General features: G+C 37.8%; 1 protein-coding gene across 1 annotated transcript; it reads right to left on the reverse strand.

Moving 5' to 3' along the window:
- Window positions 1–11,257: 11,257 nt before the first annotated feature.
- On the reverse strand, window positions 11,258–19,709 carry LOC146321248 (lipid scramblase CLPTM1L-like). The gene is made up of 17 exons (XM_084725647.1): window positions 19,340–19,709; window positions 17,586–17,677; window positions 16,969–17,146; window positions 16,723–16,850; window positions 16,296–16,374; window positions 16,085–16,202; window positions 15,716–15,810; window positions 14,465–14,549; window positions 14,162–14,262; window positions 13,999–14,058; window positions 13,824–13,874; window positions 13,654–13,736; window positions 13,280–13,314; window positions 12,512–12,567; window positions 12,372–12,416; window positions 11,988–12,121; window positions 11,258–11,393 (listed from the first exon to the last, which is right to left on the reverse strand). Exons 1-17 carry the CDS (start codon window positions 19,538–19,540, stop codon window positions 11,327–11,329), a joined length of 1,608 nt encoding a protein of 535 aa, XP_084581773.1. The 5' UTR covers window positions 19,541–19,709; the 3' UTR covers window positions 11,258–11,326.
- Between the last annotated feature and the right edge of the window lie 679 nt (window positions 19,710–20,388).

Consider the following 20,388-nt stretch of genomic DNA (forward strand, 5'->3'; position numbering starts at 1 on the left):
ATAATCAAGATAAAGAAAATATGCACTGATAAACAGAACATTTCCTTCAGCAACACAGCCACCCTGATTATCAAACATCACGTTGTTCATTCTTTGATTATTTTAGATTAATCTGTCATGTCATGAATCTGTCAGCTCTGTCATATTATATTATTATATACTAGCTATTAGTGCCAGACAGATATCAGCCCAATACTGGCCTAGAATAGCTTATCAATCTATATTATGGTGTATATGTTGATCAGTATATATTTTACAGATCATAATACAGATTGTTTTTTTTTTTTTGTTTTACAGTAAACATTTTATGTCTATTTTATTCTTTTCTTTAAATTTATAGTTATTTATAAGTATTACAAATACCAGTGGAAGTTTCTGTGCCATGATGTCATTTTGGATTTATTCTATATATAAATGAAGAATATGATATATTGATTTCGAAGCTTTTATTTCCTAATATCAGTATCGGCCCCAAAAATCCAGTGTCAGTCAGAGACTAGTAACTATATTGTACAATCAAAAGCAGTTCTGTATCATTCAAGAAGAATTGTGTGCGGTTTTAAAATATTTTTTTAGCTATGAACATTTTTCAAAATATCAAAAAAAGACAGAAAGAAAGACAGAACATAAAACAACAAACAAATATCAGGTCATGAGATGATCAGTAGTTTCAACAAAACATGTAAATTAATAGTAATTAAACAAAAATTAAGTTAACAGACACATAAATAATTGTAATAATAATAAGTTAAATGATCCAACAACATGAAACAATCACCATAGTAACATCAACAACGACATACACATAAGAGCTCTCCCATCATTCCAGACCACACCCACTACATCTGTGTCATCTGAATAAAAAGGAACGAGCATGGAAATAAACAGACCAAATAACACAATTAGAAAACACTGAGTCCAATTATGAGCAACAGAAGTAAATACAAAAAACAGCCTCCACAACAGGAAGAGGTGGATTTAAGATAAACAAGCAAAGAGTTACTCAAAGAAAGAATTCAAGGCTCATTTGCTTAATTTTAAAGAAAATGTCATATATGATATGTACAGTAATTATGAAAGATTTGTCTCATTGCCTAAAAAACACCCTTTTCCCTTGTTTTAGTAGGGATATGAATAGATTGCAATTATGTTCAAATTTAAGTGTCAGTAAACTTTTGAAGTAAATTACCACCAAAAACCCCAGATAATTAAATTTTAACAATAGTAAGCTGGACTAAACTCATTTTTCATCCTAAAGCCTGGAGTATCTTTGATCACAGCTGAAACAGACACATATTTTCAGGAAGACAGCACTGATTTTAAATGATTTTAGCCTTGCTCTGTTTTTTTTTTTTAGCAGCTGATGTCCTCCTGATTTATACATGATGTCGCTGCCTCTGAGTTAAGCCCCTGATATCCTGACTTTTACCCTGCCTGGGTGCCTGTGTGTAAAAGCCACAAGTGAGTTTGATCCTGACAAAAAGCCACTAACCCTTTGACCTCCAGTTTGAGTAGTTTAATTTTACATACCTGGAGAGACGAAGAGAGAGAGGACCACGAGGCTGAGCAGCATCCTCATTAACAGGTGTCAGTGTCTGTTGTTCGCCAGCTGAATCTGCACTGCTGTCAAACCTGCTGTGCCCTGTGTGTGTGTGTGTGTGTGTGTGTGTGTGTGTGTGGTTTCCACTGTCTTACAGGAGCACTTGATCAAAGTAGTTCCACCCACGACATCATTCACCACTATGGCACGGCACTGAAAGCATCTCATACATGTGTGTACAGACATTCCTAGATCTCACACTGGTTTCACTGATACTTGTCTTTTATTTATCTTCTGTCAATCATAGATGTGGTCACAGATCTGAGCTCTGCTGTCTTCGTGACAGGGACTCAGATGTTTCTGCGAGTGACACACAAAAGATGCACATGGGGTTGAGCTCGTTCCTTATTTATCTACTGTCAGTCACAGACACAATGTGGTTTATTGAGTGAAAGCAGCAGATAACTGAACACACAGCCTGAGGAAACAAGTATTACATAATGACTCTCAGTGTGTTCAGCTGAACCTGTGCTGCATGACTTCAAGTACTGTTGGATTTCTTCTCTTTAGTCGAGAGGGAATTCCCATTTCCATCCAACAACATCTATGAGTACATGCAGGAAGAGAAAGTTGTGATGATATTCACTGTGTTTATATCTGATATTTCTATAATTACAAAGTATGTGCCAATGTATAATGTGAAAAAAGTCTCCGAAGTAATGAATCTCAAGAAAATTACCATCTTGATCTGAAGGTACCTTTGGCTTCACAGAGCTTTATACCAAGTTTTGCCTTAACCCTTTAAAGTCACATCCTGGTCATACTGTGCTCCGATTTGACTAAATTATGCAAAATAAATAAGTAAATAAAATGCAATGCAAAAAAAAAGAAAAATACACAAAAAATCAATTTCTTTGTGTACATGTATATAAACACACATTCAAGTTCTGAAAATTTACTTTTTTGTTTCCATTACAAACCTATTTTCATCGTACTTAAGAAATATGCAAACAGTAGTTTCTATACTAGAAACTACTAGATCAAGAATATATATATATATATATATATATATATATATATATATATATATATATATATATATATATGTATATATATATATATATATATATATATATATATATAATATAAAATTTATATACATGACAAGCAGCATTGTGAAACTCCTTCCTGAAAAAAATTTCAACCAATAATATCATGATCTTGTTTTCCAAAACACTACCATCTTCATCTAAACACATTCTTTCTTTATTCTGTTGTTTTTGGCCGCAGCAGGCAGCTGCATGTTGTCATGGTGACTCACAATGCTAGTTACAGCTGATGAACATGTTGGAACATTCAGCAGCTAAAGAACCAGATATTTTTCTTAGTAGTTGGTGGAGACCAAAAACAGAGCTAAAGAGAGTGAATATTAGACTTGCATTCATCAGCTGGATACAAACATGACTATGAAATGAAAGCTAAGGCTGCTCTAACTAAATAAGCAACTGGTTGCTAACCAGTTCACCTATAAACTTAGAAGGTGTTGATACGTCAACGTGGCCCAAAAAATCAGAGTTTACATAGTTACAAATTTACATCAGCTGACAAAAATGTTTACATTATTTATCCAAATGATTTGCAGCCTATTCACCAGTGACAGAAAGGATCAATCTAAGGTTTGAATATGTTGGTCAAAGAAGATATAGTTTCATTGAAACTAAAGGCTTATTAATGCCACATCAAATGATGGACTAGTAAAAACACTAAAGCACCAGCACTGTCTTGCCAGAAAAAACAAAAACCTGTATCACATCATTCCTGACTAGGAGTGAACATCAACTATGATCATAGTTACTGCGAATAAAAACAGAATTTGCGTTGTTTTTTTTTCACTAGATGTAGTATATGTGAATTTTAAAAGTTTTTATAACTTTAAGACATTGTCACAGTAACAGGGACTCTCGTCATCCTCATATCTGTCACATCACATCTGTCCAGTCACTGTTAACAGAGGAATGCACCAGTACACACCCAGTGCACACATATCATAGCACACATGTACAAACACACTTTTAATAGGCTTCACTGTAAATTAGCATTATTTCCTGATGCAAAATCTGAGCCTTAATTGGACACAGTGAGGATTTATACATTTATTAAGACAACAAAAACAGACACACACAAAACATGTGAGCAAAGTATGAAACTTCCTCAACAGAAACCAGTCAAGCAGTTGCCACAATTACATGTCTGCTGTTTGTGTCTCCTGATTGCACGAGTTGATGGACACACTGGCACACACACATGCATCAGGCCATACAAACAGTAGTTGATTTATACTAATTTGCATAAATCTTTATTCCATATTATAAAAATAACAAGCAGGATGCATTGCCAAAACAATGAAAATGAAAAATAAATGAAAAGACAAATTTGAATTTTGTAAATTATTCTCCAGCTCCAGCAGTTCAATCAGCAAAGAAGCAGAAATTAGCTCTAAGATCTGTTTAAAATAAGCACATTAAATAGCTTGATAAAGTTTGGATAGTTAATTTACAGAGCTGAGTTTATTCCCTCTGTAGATAAATGTTTCTCATACTGTGTGACGCATGTGTGCTGAGCAAAATAAAACAGATTCATACTCCAATGAAGCAGCTACACTGTATGTTGTCAGACAAAATGCATTGCAGGGGTTTCATAGACACATCATGCCATCAGGATATCTGCAGGAAGTGGTTAATTTTCTGGCAATAGTGCAGTTTATCTCATGATACATACAAGACTAACATCTACACATCAGGTAGATCAAGCTGGATGAAGAGTTAGAGTTGCTTTATGTTGCTGCTCTGGTCTTTTCATTGCTGTCTTTTCTGCAAAATTTAATTTAGACAAGTCTAACACTAAGAAAACACTCAGAGGGTAGTTAAATTTAGAAGAATTTATTCATTTATAATGTTAAACATTGTCCGAAAAAAATACTGTGTATTAAGAGCCATTTGAAGCCGTTAATCACAGTCAACAATCAAACCTGTCTGTGAGGCGTCAGTGCTAACCACAGAGCCTACATGGTGTCCTTAAAGCTTTTTTAATTCTTGTTCGAAAGGATGGTGAAGGCATAACCTTATCTGAGCAGGTCATGAGCAATTTACATGTAATTGTCTAGACCCACATTATATAAATTGATTTTGTCCTGTATTGTTAAATGTTAGAATAGCAAATTAAATCAAAAGATTGTTATGTGGGGTTGAACTCCTAGCTCAAAATCCAACCCTCCTCCTTTATCCGGGCTTGGGACCGGCAAAGTGACCCAAAAGAGACACTTTGGCAGAGTTACTTAGGATTTTATTTTATTTTTTTTAAGTTTTATTTTTTTATTTCTTTTTTTATTTTTTGTTTTGTTTTCTTAAGTTTGGTTTAGTTTCTAACCTTATGCTCCACTTAAAAGCCTACAATAGTCACAGTAAAACATGAACATTTTTTGCCATTAACTAACATGTTGGACCAAAAATGGGACCAAAAGGTGACAATATAAAAACAACTGTCAATGGCAATGTGAGAAAATGATGGTAATGATTTATGGGGGAATGATCTATGCGTTTATTTGCTTTAATGACTTATAAAGTCATTATGATCATTCTGTGTATATGTCTATGGGTGGAAAGTCGAGCAATCGGGATTAAACCCCTGCACACACGAGGAGAACATGCAGACTCTACTCGCAGTACTCGTTGCCCATGATGGTTGGGGTGGTTAGGTTTTGGCATGAGGAGTGAAACTGGGGTAGTATTAACCCAACCCAATCTCAATCCTCATGTACCTAACAAACACAACCAATCATTATTAATGCAGAATGAGTCAAGTTATTTTGCTGTCGATATATGGGTGGGAGGAAACCGTAGCGTCACGGAGAAAACCCACACGCTCATGAGGAGAACATGAGCTCTCCACACAGAAAGGTCTGGTCTGAACCAGGAACCCGTCTGTGAGGCGTCAGTGGTAACCACTGAGCCTACATGGCGTCCTTAAAGCTTTTTTTTAATTTTTGTTCGACAAGCATAACCTGACCTGAGCAAGTCATGATTTTGCCATGCTGGTGGGGAAAAAATAGGTGTCCTGATAGTGGCGTCATGAAAAATGCAGACAAAGGGATGGGGAATGTCATAGAAAGCAGGCCAAGCTGGTCTAGATCGGATGTTTTTGAGCCTCTGCTGGATTGCATTTCAGATAGGTGGGAGGCGGACACGTGATAGCTTTGAGGTGCGCTGCTGGAGTTTAGGGATGGTGGGTGGGGACGGGCGGGAGATAGGCGGGAGTCGAGTAAGTGATGGCTCTGCACTGACCTGCTGGGGTTTAGGGACGGTGGGTGGGGACGGGCAGGAGATAGGCGGGAGTCGAGTAAGTGATGGCTCTCCACTGACCTGCTGGGGTTTAGGGACGGTGGGTGGGGACTTGCGGGAGATAGACGGGAGTCGAGTAAGAGATGGCTCTGCGCTGACCTGCTGGGGTTTAGGGACAGTGGGTGGGGACTTGCGGGAGATAGACGGGAGTCGAGTAAGAGATGGCTCTGCGCTGACCTGCTGGGGTTTAGGGACAGTGGGTGAGGACGGGCGGGAGATAGGCGGGAGTCGAGTAAGTGATGGCTCTGCACTGACCTGCTGGGGTTTAGGGACAGTGGGTGGGGACTTGCAGGAGATAGACGGGAGTCGAGTAAGAGATGGCTCTGCACTGACCTGCTGGGGTTTAGGGACAGTGGGTGAGGACGGGCGGGAGATAGGCGGGAGTCGAGTAAGTGATGGCTCTGCACTGACCTGCTGGGGTTTAGGGACAGTGGGTGGGGACTTGCAGGAGATAGACGGGAGTCGAGTAAGAGATGGCTCTGCACTGACCTGCTGGGGTTTAGGGACAGTGGGTGGGGACGGGCGGGAGATAGGCGGGAGTCGAGTAAGTGATGGCTCTGCACTGACCTGCTGGGGTTTGAAAATGGTGCTTACAGTGGGGAGGCTCACCATCCTGGTCTGTCTATTGCTGAGCTTCAGTCTGTTGCAACCCTGCAGCTGTTTACTATTTCCATTCACACTAGAAGTGGCATTCAGCTCTCCGCTTGTTGCTTTATTGGCAGTGAAGCTCTCTTTAACGATTTTGGAAATTGGTAGGAATTTTTGGCGTTCCTGATGAACATACTGCTGGAACTCTCTCTCTTTCTCCCAGCATTCATCAACAAAATGCCCATCTTCCTCTCCTTTTAGCTGCTCTTGGTTTGCACATTTTCCAGCTGCCTGACGTCTGCCCTCCTGTGCATTTTCTCTGTCAAGCTCAAAGAGCATTTCTCTGTCTTTCTCTGACTCTGTCTTCTCCTGCAGTCCCTCTATTTGTTTCAGCCGTTCCTTTTCTTTAATTTGCACATTATTCTCAATATCCAGTTGTCTACGCTCCATGTTTGTGTTGCGTCCCCTAACACACGCTGGTATATCTGATGGAAGCACACCAATCTTGAAATTTTTTAACTTTCTTGAAATGTCTTTTGGCATAGGCTTCATCGCGGTTTCGTCCTGTTGGGTGAACATTTCTTCTTGTTGCTTTTGTGTATTATTTATTGTGTATCTTTGTGTTTTCTAACCTGCTACGTTAACTTGTCAACTGTTTTGATTAAGCTTTCCTGACTGTATGCACTTAGTACAGTATGAAAGCTGTGAGGGACAGAGTGACTGATGACATCATCAAACTCTTTGATGACATCATCACAATAGAACATTTAAATTTTTTTTAAACTTATTTTAAACTTTATCAACAAACCTTTATCGACAAAACTTATTCAATACATATGCATTATTGTTATTTTATTATTTTATTATTATTATTATCATATATATTTATATAACATAAGTTTTGCACTACTACTTATATTTTGAGTCATCAGTTTTTCATTTGAAATTCACAGTACAGCAAATACTCTCAGGTATGTGTAATTTCTTCACAAAAATGACGTCTTCAATGTTGTACAATACAAACTTGAATGTTACAAGATTGATTCCCTCTCATGTTTGTCCAGAGGTTTATTCCAAACAGGTTTAACCAACTCTGAGCCCCAACCTTGAACTGAATTGATGAGCACTGAGGTGGTAAACTGAGTTCCTGAACAAAGTTTATTTCTGAATTTTCATTAATACAGCCTTGATAAATCACTAAATAAATACATCATGATTACCATCTGGATCTGCAGGTGCCTTTGGCTTCACAGAGCTTTATACCAAGTTTTGCCTTAACCCTTTAAAGTCACATCCTGGTCATACTGTGCTCCTATTTGCCTAAATTATGCAAAATAAGTAAGTAAATAAAATGCAATGCAAAAAAAAAAAAGATACACAAAAAATCTATGTCTTTATGTACATGTATATAAACACACATTCAAGTACTGAAAATGTATATATATATATACATATATATATATATACACACATGACAAGCAGCATTGTGACACACCTTCCTTAAAACAGTTTCAACCAATAATATCATGACATGGAGCCTCGTTTAGCCTGATAACATCCAAGGCTCAGGAGGGTTGGTGAAAAGGTCATAAAGCACACAAACGTTGATTGAGAAATTATCTTGTTTTCCAAAACACTACCATCTTCATCTAATCACATTCTTTCTTTATTCTGTTGTTTTTGGCCGCAGCAGGCAGCTGCATGTTGTCATGGTGACTCACAATGCTAGTTACAGCTGATGAACATGTTGGAACATTCAGCAGCTAAAGAACCAGATATTTTTCTTAGTAGTTGGTGGAGACCAAAAACAGAGCTAAAGAGAGTGAATATTAGACTTGCATTCATCAGCTGGATACAAACATGACTATGAAATGAAAGCTAAGGCTGCTCTAACTAAATAAGCAACTGGTTGCTCACCAGTTCACCTATAAACTTAGAAGGTGTTGATACGTCAACGTGGCCCAAAAAATCAGAGTTTACATAGTTACAAATTTAGCACTGTCTTGCCAGAAAAAAACAAATACCTGCATCACATCATTCCTGACTAGGAGTGAACATCAACTATGATCATAGTTACTGTGAATAAAAAACAGAATTTGCTTTTTTTTTTTCACTAGATGTAGTATATGTGGATTTTAATTTTTTTTTATAACTTTAAGACATTGTCACAGTAACAGGGACTCTCGTCATCCTCATATCTGTCACATCACATCTGTCCAGTCACTGTTAACAGAGGAATGCACCAGTACACACCCAGTGCACACATATCATACCACACATGTACAAACACACCTTTAATAGGCTTCACTATAAATTAGCATTATTTCCTGATGCAAAATCTGAGCCTTAATTGGACACAGTGAGGATTTATACATTTATTAAGACAACAAAAACAGACACACACAAAACATGTGAGCAAAGTATGAAACTTCCTCAACAGAAACCAGTCAAGCAGTTGCCACAATTACATGTCTGCTGTTTGTGTCTCCTGATTGCACGTGTTGATGGACACACTGGCACACACACGTGCATCAGGCCATACAAACAGTAGTTGATTTATACTAATTTGCATAAATCTATATTCCATATTATAAAAATAACAAGCAGGATGCATTGCCAAAACAATGAAAATGAAAAATAAATGAAAAGACAAATTTGAATTTTGTAAATTATTCTCCAGGTCCAGCAGTTCAGTCAGCAAAGAAGCAGAAATTAGCTCTAAGATCTGTTTAAAATAAGCACATTAAATAGCTTGATAAAGTTTGGATAGTTAATTTACAGAGCTGAGTTTATTCCCTCTGTAGATAAATGTTTCTCATACTGTGTGACGCATGTGTGCTGAGCAAAATAAAATAGATTCATACTCCAATGAAGCAGCTACACTGTATGTTGTCAGACAAAATGCATTGCAGGGGTTTCATAGACACATCATGCCATCAGGATATCTGCAGGAAGTGGTTAATTTTCTGGCAATAGTGCAGTTTATCTCATGATACATACAAGACTAACATCTACACATCAGGTAGATCAAGCTGGATGAAGAGTAAAAGTTGCTTTATGTTGCTGCTCTGGTCTTTTCATTGCTGTCTTTTCTGCAACCCTGCAGGACTCACCTGTCTATTATTACACTGTTCAAACCACAACATTATTCTAAATTCTAGTCAGGATCATAAAATTTCAAAAGACATAAAATACATTGAGTTGGGGGAAATGTACAAACGCACTCTTATCAGATGTAATGGTGGCACCATAAAATGTTGTTTCAGTTTGAATATTTAATTTCATATAAGTGTAAAGCTTCATATAGTTTATAGTAAAATTTTTCCTCCTATATTATTTTATCAAGTATTTTAGGCCTTTATTAGGGGCGGTCCCAGCTTCAATAAAATGCTGGAACAAGCATATAGATTACAGAATTTATTGTACATGTATAAATCTGTGCAAAAAATAATGTTTTTAGGTAGAAGCGAGAATCGGAGTTTAGCTTGTGACCCGGGGGCCTCACTTATAAAACAGACTTACAAACAGTTTGTATCTTAATAAGTACTCAGATAACTGTGTAGAAGTAGTTATTTATAAAACTTTACACTGATGTGGAAGTGTTCTTATCCCAAAGCAATGTCTAGACTTGACTTAAAGGTAGAGTCAGCAGGATTTGTCCAAGCTTTTTGTAAACACATCAAGACATCAAATACCTTTAAAACGTTTTGGGTTGGTGAAACATCCCAAGAACAGAAAAAACAAAGAGAAAAAATATGATAATACAGCTGGAGGCCAGGATCTTTGCAGATACAGCAACCACCACACACTTCTAGTGGGTCACAAGTGATTATTGAAAGGAATTATGTTTATATGAGTCTATACATTGTTAGTTTAGGAAGATTTTGCGGATTATACCTTTAAATAATTTCCCTGCTGGTTATGTCGGGCTGTTTCAGTTTGGGATGCATAAGCACTCAAGCCTGTGGAGAAAGTTACATTTACTTTATGAACAGTATCACGGGAATTATCAATTAAAGGTGTGACAAATTACTTGCAACACGCTCCCAATATTTAGTCAGTATTTTGTCTTTCAAATAATACATGTTGTCAAGCTTCGGTATCCTGATCTTGCCTTCCAGATTTGATTTTTTATTTTTTTTTTTCGGTCCATGGCTATTCCTGACCCTCACCACTGCTGCATTATACAAGGATAAATCACCGATTGTAAGGCCGGTGCAATTTTAAGTTAATTTGAGAATTATTAGATCACAGGTTAGGTAAGTTATAAATATGCTTCTTAGTTTTTTTATATGTTGTATCTTAATACTATATACATAGTACTTTTTATAGACTGAACACAAGCACACCATCAGAAATTATCTTAAGACTAAGCTCAAGTAAATCTAATAACATCTTTATATATGAGGCCCCTGGTCTGTGTACGTAACCAACTTTTGTGAGCATACAGAGCAGCATCAAGCAACATTTGCACATTATGACTGGTGATATGACGCTGTCGATATTCTTCTTGAAAGGCCAGGATAACATGCAGCAGAGAGCGTGTAGACGAGTGCAGTCAGTAAAGGGGGAAGCTTCACTGATGCTGAGCAAACAGCAGCAGCACCGTGAGTGAACAACAGTAAAGAGTCAGAAGCAGAAACATCTCATCTCTGGTCAGTTTGAAGCTGCTGTGGCATACGTGGCCAAGTGTCTCTCTGCCTGAGTCTCTTTTTCACATCTTCAGTGTTGTTTTGTTTGTTTTTTTGAGTGTTTTTGTGCGGTCATTTTCTGAAAAAAGAAGGAAGAATTTGTTTTCTCCTCATTGAGTCTTTAGCTTCTTGCTGTGGGATCCAGACTCTCGCCTTCTGGACTTCGGGGCGTAACGCCTGGTAGAGATATGGGAGGAAAGCAGGATTGTGTTGTTTTTATTTCAGCAGCTTTGAACACACAAATCCAGACAAAAATCATTCAGGCAGATTGTGAATAGAAGAATCTTTTTTTTAACTGAAAACTGTCAATCAAGCTGCTCACAGCAAGGTCTGTGGAATATCTTGACATAACCAGATCATGATCTCTGGGAACAGACATTAGTTTTGAGTTTTTCAAATGTAATTTTTTTTGGTACATTGAGGACCACAAGCTGAGTGCCTTCTAGTTCGATTATATTGTAGAAAAGGCAGACATCTTTATGGCCGATATCTCCAAAACTCCGCAACTCACACCAAAACAATCTAGATGGATAAATAGCACCACAGGCCAGATGAAAAAGGTGTACTTTTTGATTTTTGTGATTTTGTTAGTGAACTGTCCCTTTAAAAGTTGTACATTCCAAACATCTTTGTATACAGTGTGTATGAACCTGAGAAAGTTAAAGAAATTTAAAGAAAACTTTACTTGACACTAACATGTGTTTGAATATGAAGTCAGAGTGCCACAGTGTTTACATGTTCTGTGTAAATGTGTAGCGTGAAGAGTCCTACCTTCGCTGGTAGAGGTAGAGAAAGAAGAAGAGCTCGTCTCTGAAGCAAGAAAGTTGATGAGAAGAGGAGAAGGGTCCAAAAGAGGAGAAAAAGGAGGCACAGGAGCACAGATCTGAGATCAGTGTGTTCACTCCCTGGTGAAGAGAGGAGGGAAAGAAATAAGAAAGCCGTCCACTAGAGACTCAAATCTAAGCAAGAATTGGTTTTCCAACGAATTCACCACAAAACAGAGGAAGATAAACACCAGTCACAGTGGAAGTATTTTACTCCAAAGTTCACAGAAAAGTATGACAACCAAAACACAAGGGTAATCTTCTCCTGGCTGCACACAGTGTGTTACTGTTACTATTTGTGAATGAGCCACAGAAATATTTTCACACTCACCCTGTACATCAACACTGTCCCCTGCAGGTGGCTCACAGACTTCAACTAATCCAGAGAGGAGGTGGAGAAACACAAAGAAGAAGAGTCAGAAACAGCAATTTGCAATATTTTAATTAGTCACATTAGTTTGCGGGACGCACCTTGTGGCTGATGAAGAGCTGTGGGGCCATAGACAGGAAACCAAAGGCATACACCCCTGAGAGATGGAGAGTTTAAATGTTAATACAGCACAACAGTCATTATATAAAGTAAAGGCATCAGTTTAATGTAATCAGGAAAAGTTGGTGGAGACTATTCACATTTGGTGTGAGTAAGAGCACTAAACCGGTGCCTTTCTGTCCCCAGGACATCACATGTATAAATATTATCTGTATGGTACATTATATTATCAGGCAAAGTGTCCTGCACTTTTTCCTAATTGCAATTTTAAGATAGATCTTGTGAAACCACCTACAACAGTATTGTGTGACTCTTTCTAATTTTGACATTTATATATATTTTTTCTCATCAGAAATGCACAATTTTTTGGTTAAAATACACATTTTAGTCATGTCCCCAGGTTTTTTTTTTTATTGTTACAACTGTCTGTTTTGTCACTATTGAACTTTAATACTGTCTACTGGATTTTAAAATGGATAGCATTTATTCCACCAAGGTCAACTGCCCTGTTTTGCAATATTAATGAAAGTGTAAAATAATTTGTGTATCTGCTCCAAAACTGAATGGCTTCTTTCTTGGCTAGTGCTACACTCTTCCACCAACTTCCATGAAAATCAGGCCAGTACTTTTACCATAATTCTGCTGAAAAACAGCAGCAAAAACATAACCTCCTTGTTGGAAGTGATTTTTTTCAGGACCACAAAGATGTAACTTGTTTCACTGGTAAAAATGAATGTAAGTCAACTCACCAGTCACAAGGCTGTTGATCAACCAGGAATAATAACTGTCAAAAACATTAAATGTATTTTTATGTTAGCATAATAATCAGAAGTGCCTACATATATGTTCCAGCTTGTTAATATATGTATAGTAGCTGGTCACATAATGACATTATATTAGTACACATTTTAGAAAAACATCCTTTTCAAGAAACATTCAGGTCTGATTTGAATCTGAAAACACTTCAGACCAGCAGGTGGAGAATAACCAAAGACAGAAAGAGTTTGTGCTGAAATGCACAAGCAGACTGCACAAATGAGTGTACAGCACTCGGCAGCAGTGTCACGAGACAACATTTAAACTACGCGTCAAAGCAGAAAATTGAACACAATGATCGACTCACTTCTTTTGGCGTAAGTAGGCCAGTGAGAAAATAGCTCCACTGATACACAGAGGATAGACCAAGTAGGACAAGTATCTGGATGCCTAGTGGGAAAACCACAGATGAAATATTAAGACAGAATATAAATTCAGAGCTTGAACAAACAGAAAACCAAAGAAACATGCTGATACCTGTGCATCATACTCCACCGTCTTTCTTTCTTCTTCGTCCAGCTTATTTAACTGCACAGTAAGAGAGGAGAAAATATTCATATTTTTTGCTTTGTATTTTTCTTTACAATCAAATTAATTCACTTTGCACATACAAAATACCGTAACACAGATGTTTAAATGCCACCATACTCACATGAGGTTTGGAGCTTTTCCACTTCACCTGGATGTTAAACACTTTAAACACCTTCCAAACCTGCCAGGATGACAGATTAGTTTAATTTGTTTCAGTTTGTCTGCTTTGATCTTTATTTGACACTTCCTGTCTTTTCTGATTGACGATGCTAAATAATAAATACCTCTACACACGCGCCCAGTCCAACAGGGAGCAGCACCAGCAGACTGGTCTCTTCAAGCAGATGGAGGAAAATCAGCAAAGTACTGAGACAACGCCACAGAACTACAAACAGAGGGGGGGAGACAGAGGCAACAATCAGGCCCAAAGTTGAACCATTTTACAGGCACTACGTTACTGTGGTAGATCATTTACAGCAAAATCATAATTTGTTGCTAGTGATTGCTGGTAATCCCTGTGCAACAAGCCTTTGGTGTTGACATTTAATTTAAAAAGTCAAGCTTGTATAATCTGATGATTTTCTCACCAGACTTTCTGGACATTCCCACCATGCTCTTCTTTTTTCTCCATGAGCTGATGTCATTTTTAAGAGCCAAAAATTCACAGATGAGCTGTAGAAAAAACACACAAGGGGAACCGTATCTATTGATCTGTTCTTTTCATATCAGCTGAGAACATGACCAATCAATCCAAAAAGGTGTATTGTTTTTTCTCTTTCTTCTCTTTCTTGGTGAGTAAGGAACATTTGAAAAAGGTTTTGCAGGTACAGTGAGTCCTACACTGTAAGATGATCAGCTGTTTATACAGTCAATTGTCTACCAAACCCATTATCCTGAAAAAAAAAAAACACTGCTCAGACAGTACACACTCTGGAGTTGGAGTTCAGTGACTCCTGGCTTTAGTATTTTCCAAACTCTGTTAACATATTGCTCAATTTATCCGTATAAACATCTACTCCTCTAAAAGATTATTAATGATTTCTTGCAACTCATAAACAAACAGTTTTTAATTCTGCCAACATTTAACATAATTTGGTATTATTTTTAATTCCATGTAAACTTGATGGCTGTTGCATTGTTGTTGAAGAAGCAAGTATTTCAAGGTAGCACGCTTCCTTAATCTCTGGTGATATATCATGGTGATTTTATGATTTAGTACGGTAAATACATTACATATTTCTCGTTAAAAAAATTCTTGTTTTCAAGTGGAAAGAAATGGGGAAACAAAAAAGTCTGGGTAGGTGTTTATTGTCGTCTACTGTTATAATACTCATTTTGGCCAAAAGAGGCTGTAATGCATCCCTGTCCCATGTTTTCAATATAACTAAACACAGTAGTGTTTTCTTTCAGGTGAGTTTTAATTTCTCCATACATTCTAAATACAAGGTGCATACTTTATTTTGTGTGTTTGCAGATTAATTAACATTGCTGTCGTGTTTGTCGCGTTTCTTTTGGCTAGAAATATCTTAACTCACTGGGAAGAAAACATCAGTACTTTTAGCTCTTCTTAGAACATGGGGCGGTGGTGCACTTCAGCCTCTTGTGGCTGAAATGAGTGTTACAACAACAAACACTGACAAAATATTTCACCTGCTTTCACAAATAAAATTAACAGTAACTCAGAAAGATTTTCCTGCAATTTTTGCCTGTTATTAAGTCATTAAGTCAGAAGAGAAAAAAAAACCCATCAGACATTTTGTTCTCAGTTGCCTCTCATAGGTTCCACAGGATTCTCACATGTACGGTGTGATATTTTTCGTGGTATTGTCTGGTCTTACTTGTAGAACTGTGATGAGTGCAGTCAACACTAACAGGTAGAGGTTGGAGCCCATCAAAGTTTCTTTGATCTCATCTATATTCTCCTCAGTGAATCCTAGAAAAAAAAAGAAAGAAAAAGATGCAGGAATAAAGGATCTGGTTCAGTTCTCTTGACCATGAGGTATGAAATGTGTAACAAGGTATTTAGGTTTTGTTCAGGTATAAAAACTATAAAATGCTATCAAAATGACTCTGGCACTTATAATTTTTCCTCTTACTATTAAATAAGCTTATAAATACACAAAAATGTTGCAGACTAGAGACCACATCTTGTCTTTTAAAATCCTAACTCTCAGAATCATTATATATCTATTATCTTATTAGCTCACCAAACTGTCTCAGGGAGTAAACGACGTCCTGCAGATGTACCCAGAACCGGAACCCTCTTAAAGAGATTCCCTCATAGGACACAGTCAGAGGGAGCTGAACAGTGTCGCTGCTGATCTCCTGTGAATGTATGGAGAGATATACAGTATGTAAGGTCACAATCATTTCATTCAGAACCAGTGTTGATTAGAAACGTGTGTGAAGTGGTCCTACCACAAGGTCTCTGACTCTGAAGCTGAGCTCGTTCACCAGCAGCAGAGGGAGGTAGATCATCTGTCGGCCCTCCTGGGAGCTATGAGGAGAGAAGTATGAAAAAAGTCTACTACTTTAAATCTTTAAATTACTACTTTAAGTTTATTTGTCAAAAACACAGCCATACAAATACAACATAGATAGTAAAACACATTCTCTGCACTCATTTGATCCATCCTAAGTAGGGAGCAGTGAATAGGGCGGCATGGATGACCAGGGCAGAAATATAGAGTGAAACTAAGTTGAATTATTTGTTTGTTTGTTGGATTTTCTCACAAACAGCCACTCTGGTTGTGTGCTCTGGAGTTTACTGATGATGAGAAGCAGCAATAAAGCAGAAGTCAGCAGCGCTCTGAGGCTCTGACCTCCAAAGCTCCCGGCGACTTACACTCTCATGTAGCGACGCACGTCACTAGGAAGCCCCGCCTTGTTGAAGGTGAAGTCCTCTGACATCATAGTGATTGACAGGTGAGGTCTCCAGTGGGACACAGGATTCTCTGATCTGGGGCTCTGCGTCTGATGGAGCCACAAAAATAACATATTTGCAGCAGGGCCACACATCTAATTCTGGTGTGAAGGTGACACTATGGCTGAAATATGATCGGACTGTGACTGATATTTCATTACATTTTACCTTCTGTTCATCTGTCTGCCCCTCGGGGTGTGTGGGAGTGATGTAGGTGGTGAGCTGAGCTGCATAGTGGACTTCTCTGCTGTCCTCCAGAGGTGAAACACCGGCTTTGTGCACATAAACGACTGCATACAAAGTGCCATTAGCCCGAGTCTCCTCTGGCAGAGATACATTCACCTGCCTATAGAGAGAGAGAGAGACAGAGGTATAGGTTAGAAAAAAACAGAGAAAGACAGTACGTTAAAAAAATAACAAATACAAATACTTTTTTGCTCTAAATAATGCTCACAAGAATGCTGTTTGTTATTGTCATATTTAAAAATCTTTATATCTACAATGCAAGAGATACACACTCAAATTTTACTTTTCTAATTGTATGTACAGGCATTGCCAAAAAAGGCCTTTTGGTAACCATGGTCACAAACCTTGGATAAAAAGGCCAAAACCTTTGAATATTTGAACATACATGCCTAATCTTGGGCTCTAACGAAAAGCATCACTTCGAGTAGTATTAGTGAAGAATTATCAGTATTAGTGACACAGAGTAAGAATAGCATAAACACATTATTGGGCTTTTTTTGCATGCAGATTTTAACAGATGGATCATGTGTCAAACCCACCTCTTAAATGTCGAGTGAGGGTCAAATGGGTCTATTTTTACAGCAATGTTGAGTTGGCTGTTGTCTGGCACGAGGCAGGTGAAGACACTCATCTGGATAAAACAAAAGACAAAAGGACTTAAAGCAGTCTTTCCATTTTTAGGAAAGCTTTGAGTCTAGCACCAAAGTGAGATACAACTGCAGAAAGGAAATTTACTAACAAAAGTAAACTGAAAAACTTGAATATGTTCCAAAATGTATATGTGCCTCATGTTTATTTAAACTAACCTCAAACTACACTTACAGACTTTTTTCATGGCAGACATATTAAAAATAGTTGATTGATATAAATACATGTGTTACCAATGATGTTAATTAAGGCCCTGTTCCATTTAGTGAAGCAGACCCTTTCCAGTGACCCAACGGTCTGTTGAAGCTGAACTTACTACCTGACAATCACCATTGTGTGTTATGTGTTTTGCAAACACATCATTATTCCTTTATATTTAAATAAACTCACACAAAACTCTTGGATTAGCTGGACAATACATTGTCACAAAGTTGAAAACAGGAGGGTTTTATTGTGGTTCTCACAGGATGGTGAAGCAACAAACATAGGATGATCTTGCAGAATATGATGCATTGACACAACAGTTATTATAAAGTCATTACAATGACTCAACCTTACACATATACAGCAGTAAAATGCAACCTACACAGTAATGCAAAAACATTATTTATAATAGTAAAACACTGACAGGAACCGTTTTACTACAAAGTGAGTGTGTTTACTTTTTATAGGCATAGTTATAAGTATAAGTAAGTATATAAGTTATAAGTACATTTTGCTGATAATATTGACATACTTTTAGGTTCTGAATGCAAGACTTTGACTTGTACTGGAGTATTTTCACATTTCAGTATAAGTACTTTTACTTCTACCACTCCATTTATGAATGCAAAATACTGTTCATATAAATTACATCAAAGAACAAGGATCTGAATATTTCTTCCAACACTGGCCAAAAACAAAAATTCATTATTTTACTTGAATTAATGGTCTTACAGACAGCACATGTTTCGTCAGGGATATTATTGGTTATCTGGCCACCAAGAACTATAGTTTCAAAGGAGTATTTTTAAATGTACATTGTTTTCTTTTTTTATGTAGCCTACCTTTAAGGTACCTAGGTTAATTTGCCCTGCTCAATTAATTAATAAATGATTTAAATAAGAAATCACTAAAATAAAAGTATTTTTCATGATGGAATGTGGAGGATGAATTTAGGAGTCTCATAAATGTACACTGTATGGATGTACAATAGAGGTACAAGTTCCTTCTGAGGACTTAAACAATAAAGTATGGAAGATTTATATTGTATTTTTATGGCGTCACTCTATTGTGTGGGGATCAGTAGGACTATTTAGCTTTGACATACAAACTTTAAACACAGGCATAATAAACTGTAGGATACTGCAGTGTTAGCAATAAGTAGATATGAGAAATAGTACAGTAATATGCACATTTGTGTGCATGTGTGTGCATGCATGCTACTACATAAGTCAGTGCCCCAACTGGGCCACCCCTGTCCATAAAGTCTGGAAACGTCTCTACTCGCTAATAACATGATGAAAAGGATGGGGCAGTGTGTTAAAATAAACAGACCTCTGCAGTGGCGTCTTAGAATGGATCTCAGAGTAATTGTGATTTTTTAGTTTTTGTGTCCCTATTTTCCATGAGGAGTAATGAATAAGACACAGAAGCCTGTGCTAACCTGCAGTCTGGGTCTTGCTGCCAGGTAGGAGGCGATGCAGTGCTCTCCTCTGCCTCGATCGCAGGGTTTGGTGTTGAGGAAGCCGTACAGCAGCCACACGGTGTGGAGCATATAAACCACGAAGACCCCGAGCAGCAGCTTAGCGATGGAGCTCCTTTTAGAGCCGCTGTCCGCGGGCTTGGAGTAACACGACGGGAACATGTCTGATGCTGAAACAGAGAGATAAACAATAACGATAAAATTGCATAAAAATAGACGCGGTCGTTTGAGGACGGAGCTGTTTATAATCGGATGCAGCGTCAACACAATAAAATCCCCACGCTTCCCCCGTGACACCGCATCCTTCCGGTGATCTGCATCCAGCAGAGAGATGCTGATGCTGCGAGATGCTGCTGACACACACACCACACAGTCTCTACAGACCCTGTGTCCACATCTCGCGATGCCAGGGCACTGAGCCTCACGTGCACATTGTAGGGGAGACTGGGGATGGTAGTAACACTTTTTGTTTGAGCAGAACTAAGTGGTCCTTGGTGCCAGATCTAGGTCCAGGTCCAGGACAAATAAAAAAACTTATTTGGATGTCTATCAGGCCTACACAATCATATTAAGTGAGTTCATGTCAAATCTACCCTGCAGACTGGGGTGAGTTGTAACATCAGCTGAGAATAGATGTAACAATGGTGTTGCGTGTCCAGAACTTACAACTTACACTCATGATTTCAGTCATTTTTCAACAATTGCTGGTTCCAGCTTCTCAAGTGTGAGCATTCGCTGCAAGTAAATTGGGTATCTTTGGGTTTTGTTGGTCAGACAAAACAATAAATATGAGGTTGCTACTTTGAGCTCAGAGAAACAGAGGTGACTGGCATTTTTTCTGTATTTTGTGATGTCTCATAGACCAAATGATTAATAGATTGAGAAGAGAGTTGGCAGATAAATAAATTATTAATTAGCAGCAGCCCTACTAGGCCTACTAACTCATAACTCTGACTCACTATCTCACAGTTATTTAATTAATAATTTAAGTTATTGAGTCAAACTTTTCA

This window comes from Lutjanus erythropterus, chromosome 9 (assembly GCF_056507025.1).
Source record: "Lutjanus erythropterus isolate fLutEry1 chromosome 9, fLutEry1.hap2, whole genome shotgun sequence".
NCBI lineage: Eukaryota > Metazoa > Chordata > Actinopteri > Lutjaniformes > Lutjanidae > Lutjanus > Lutjanus erythropterus.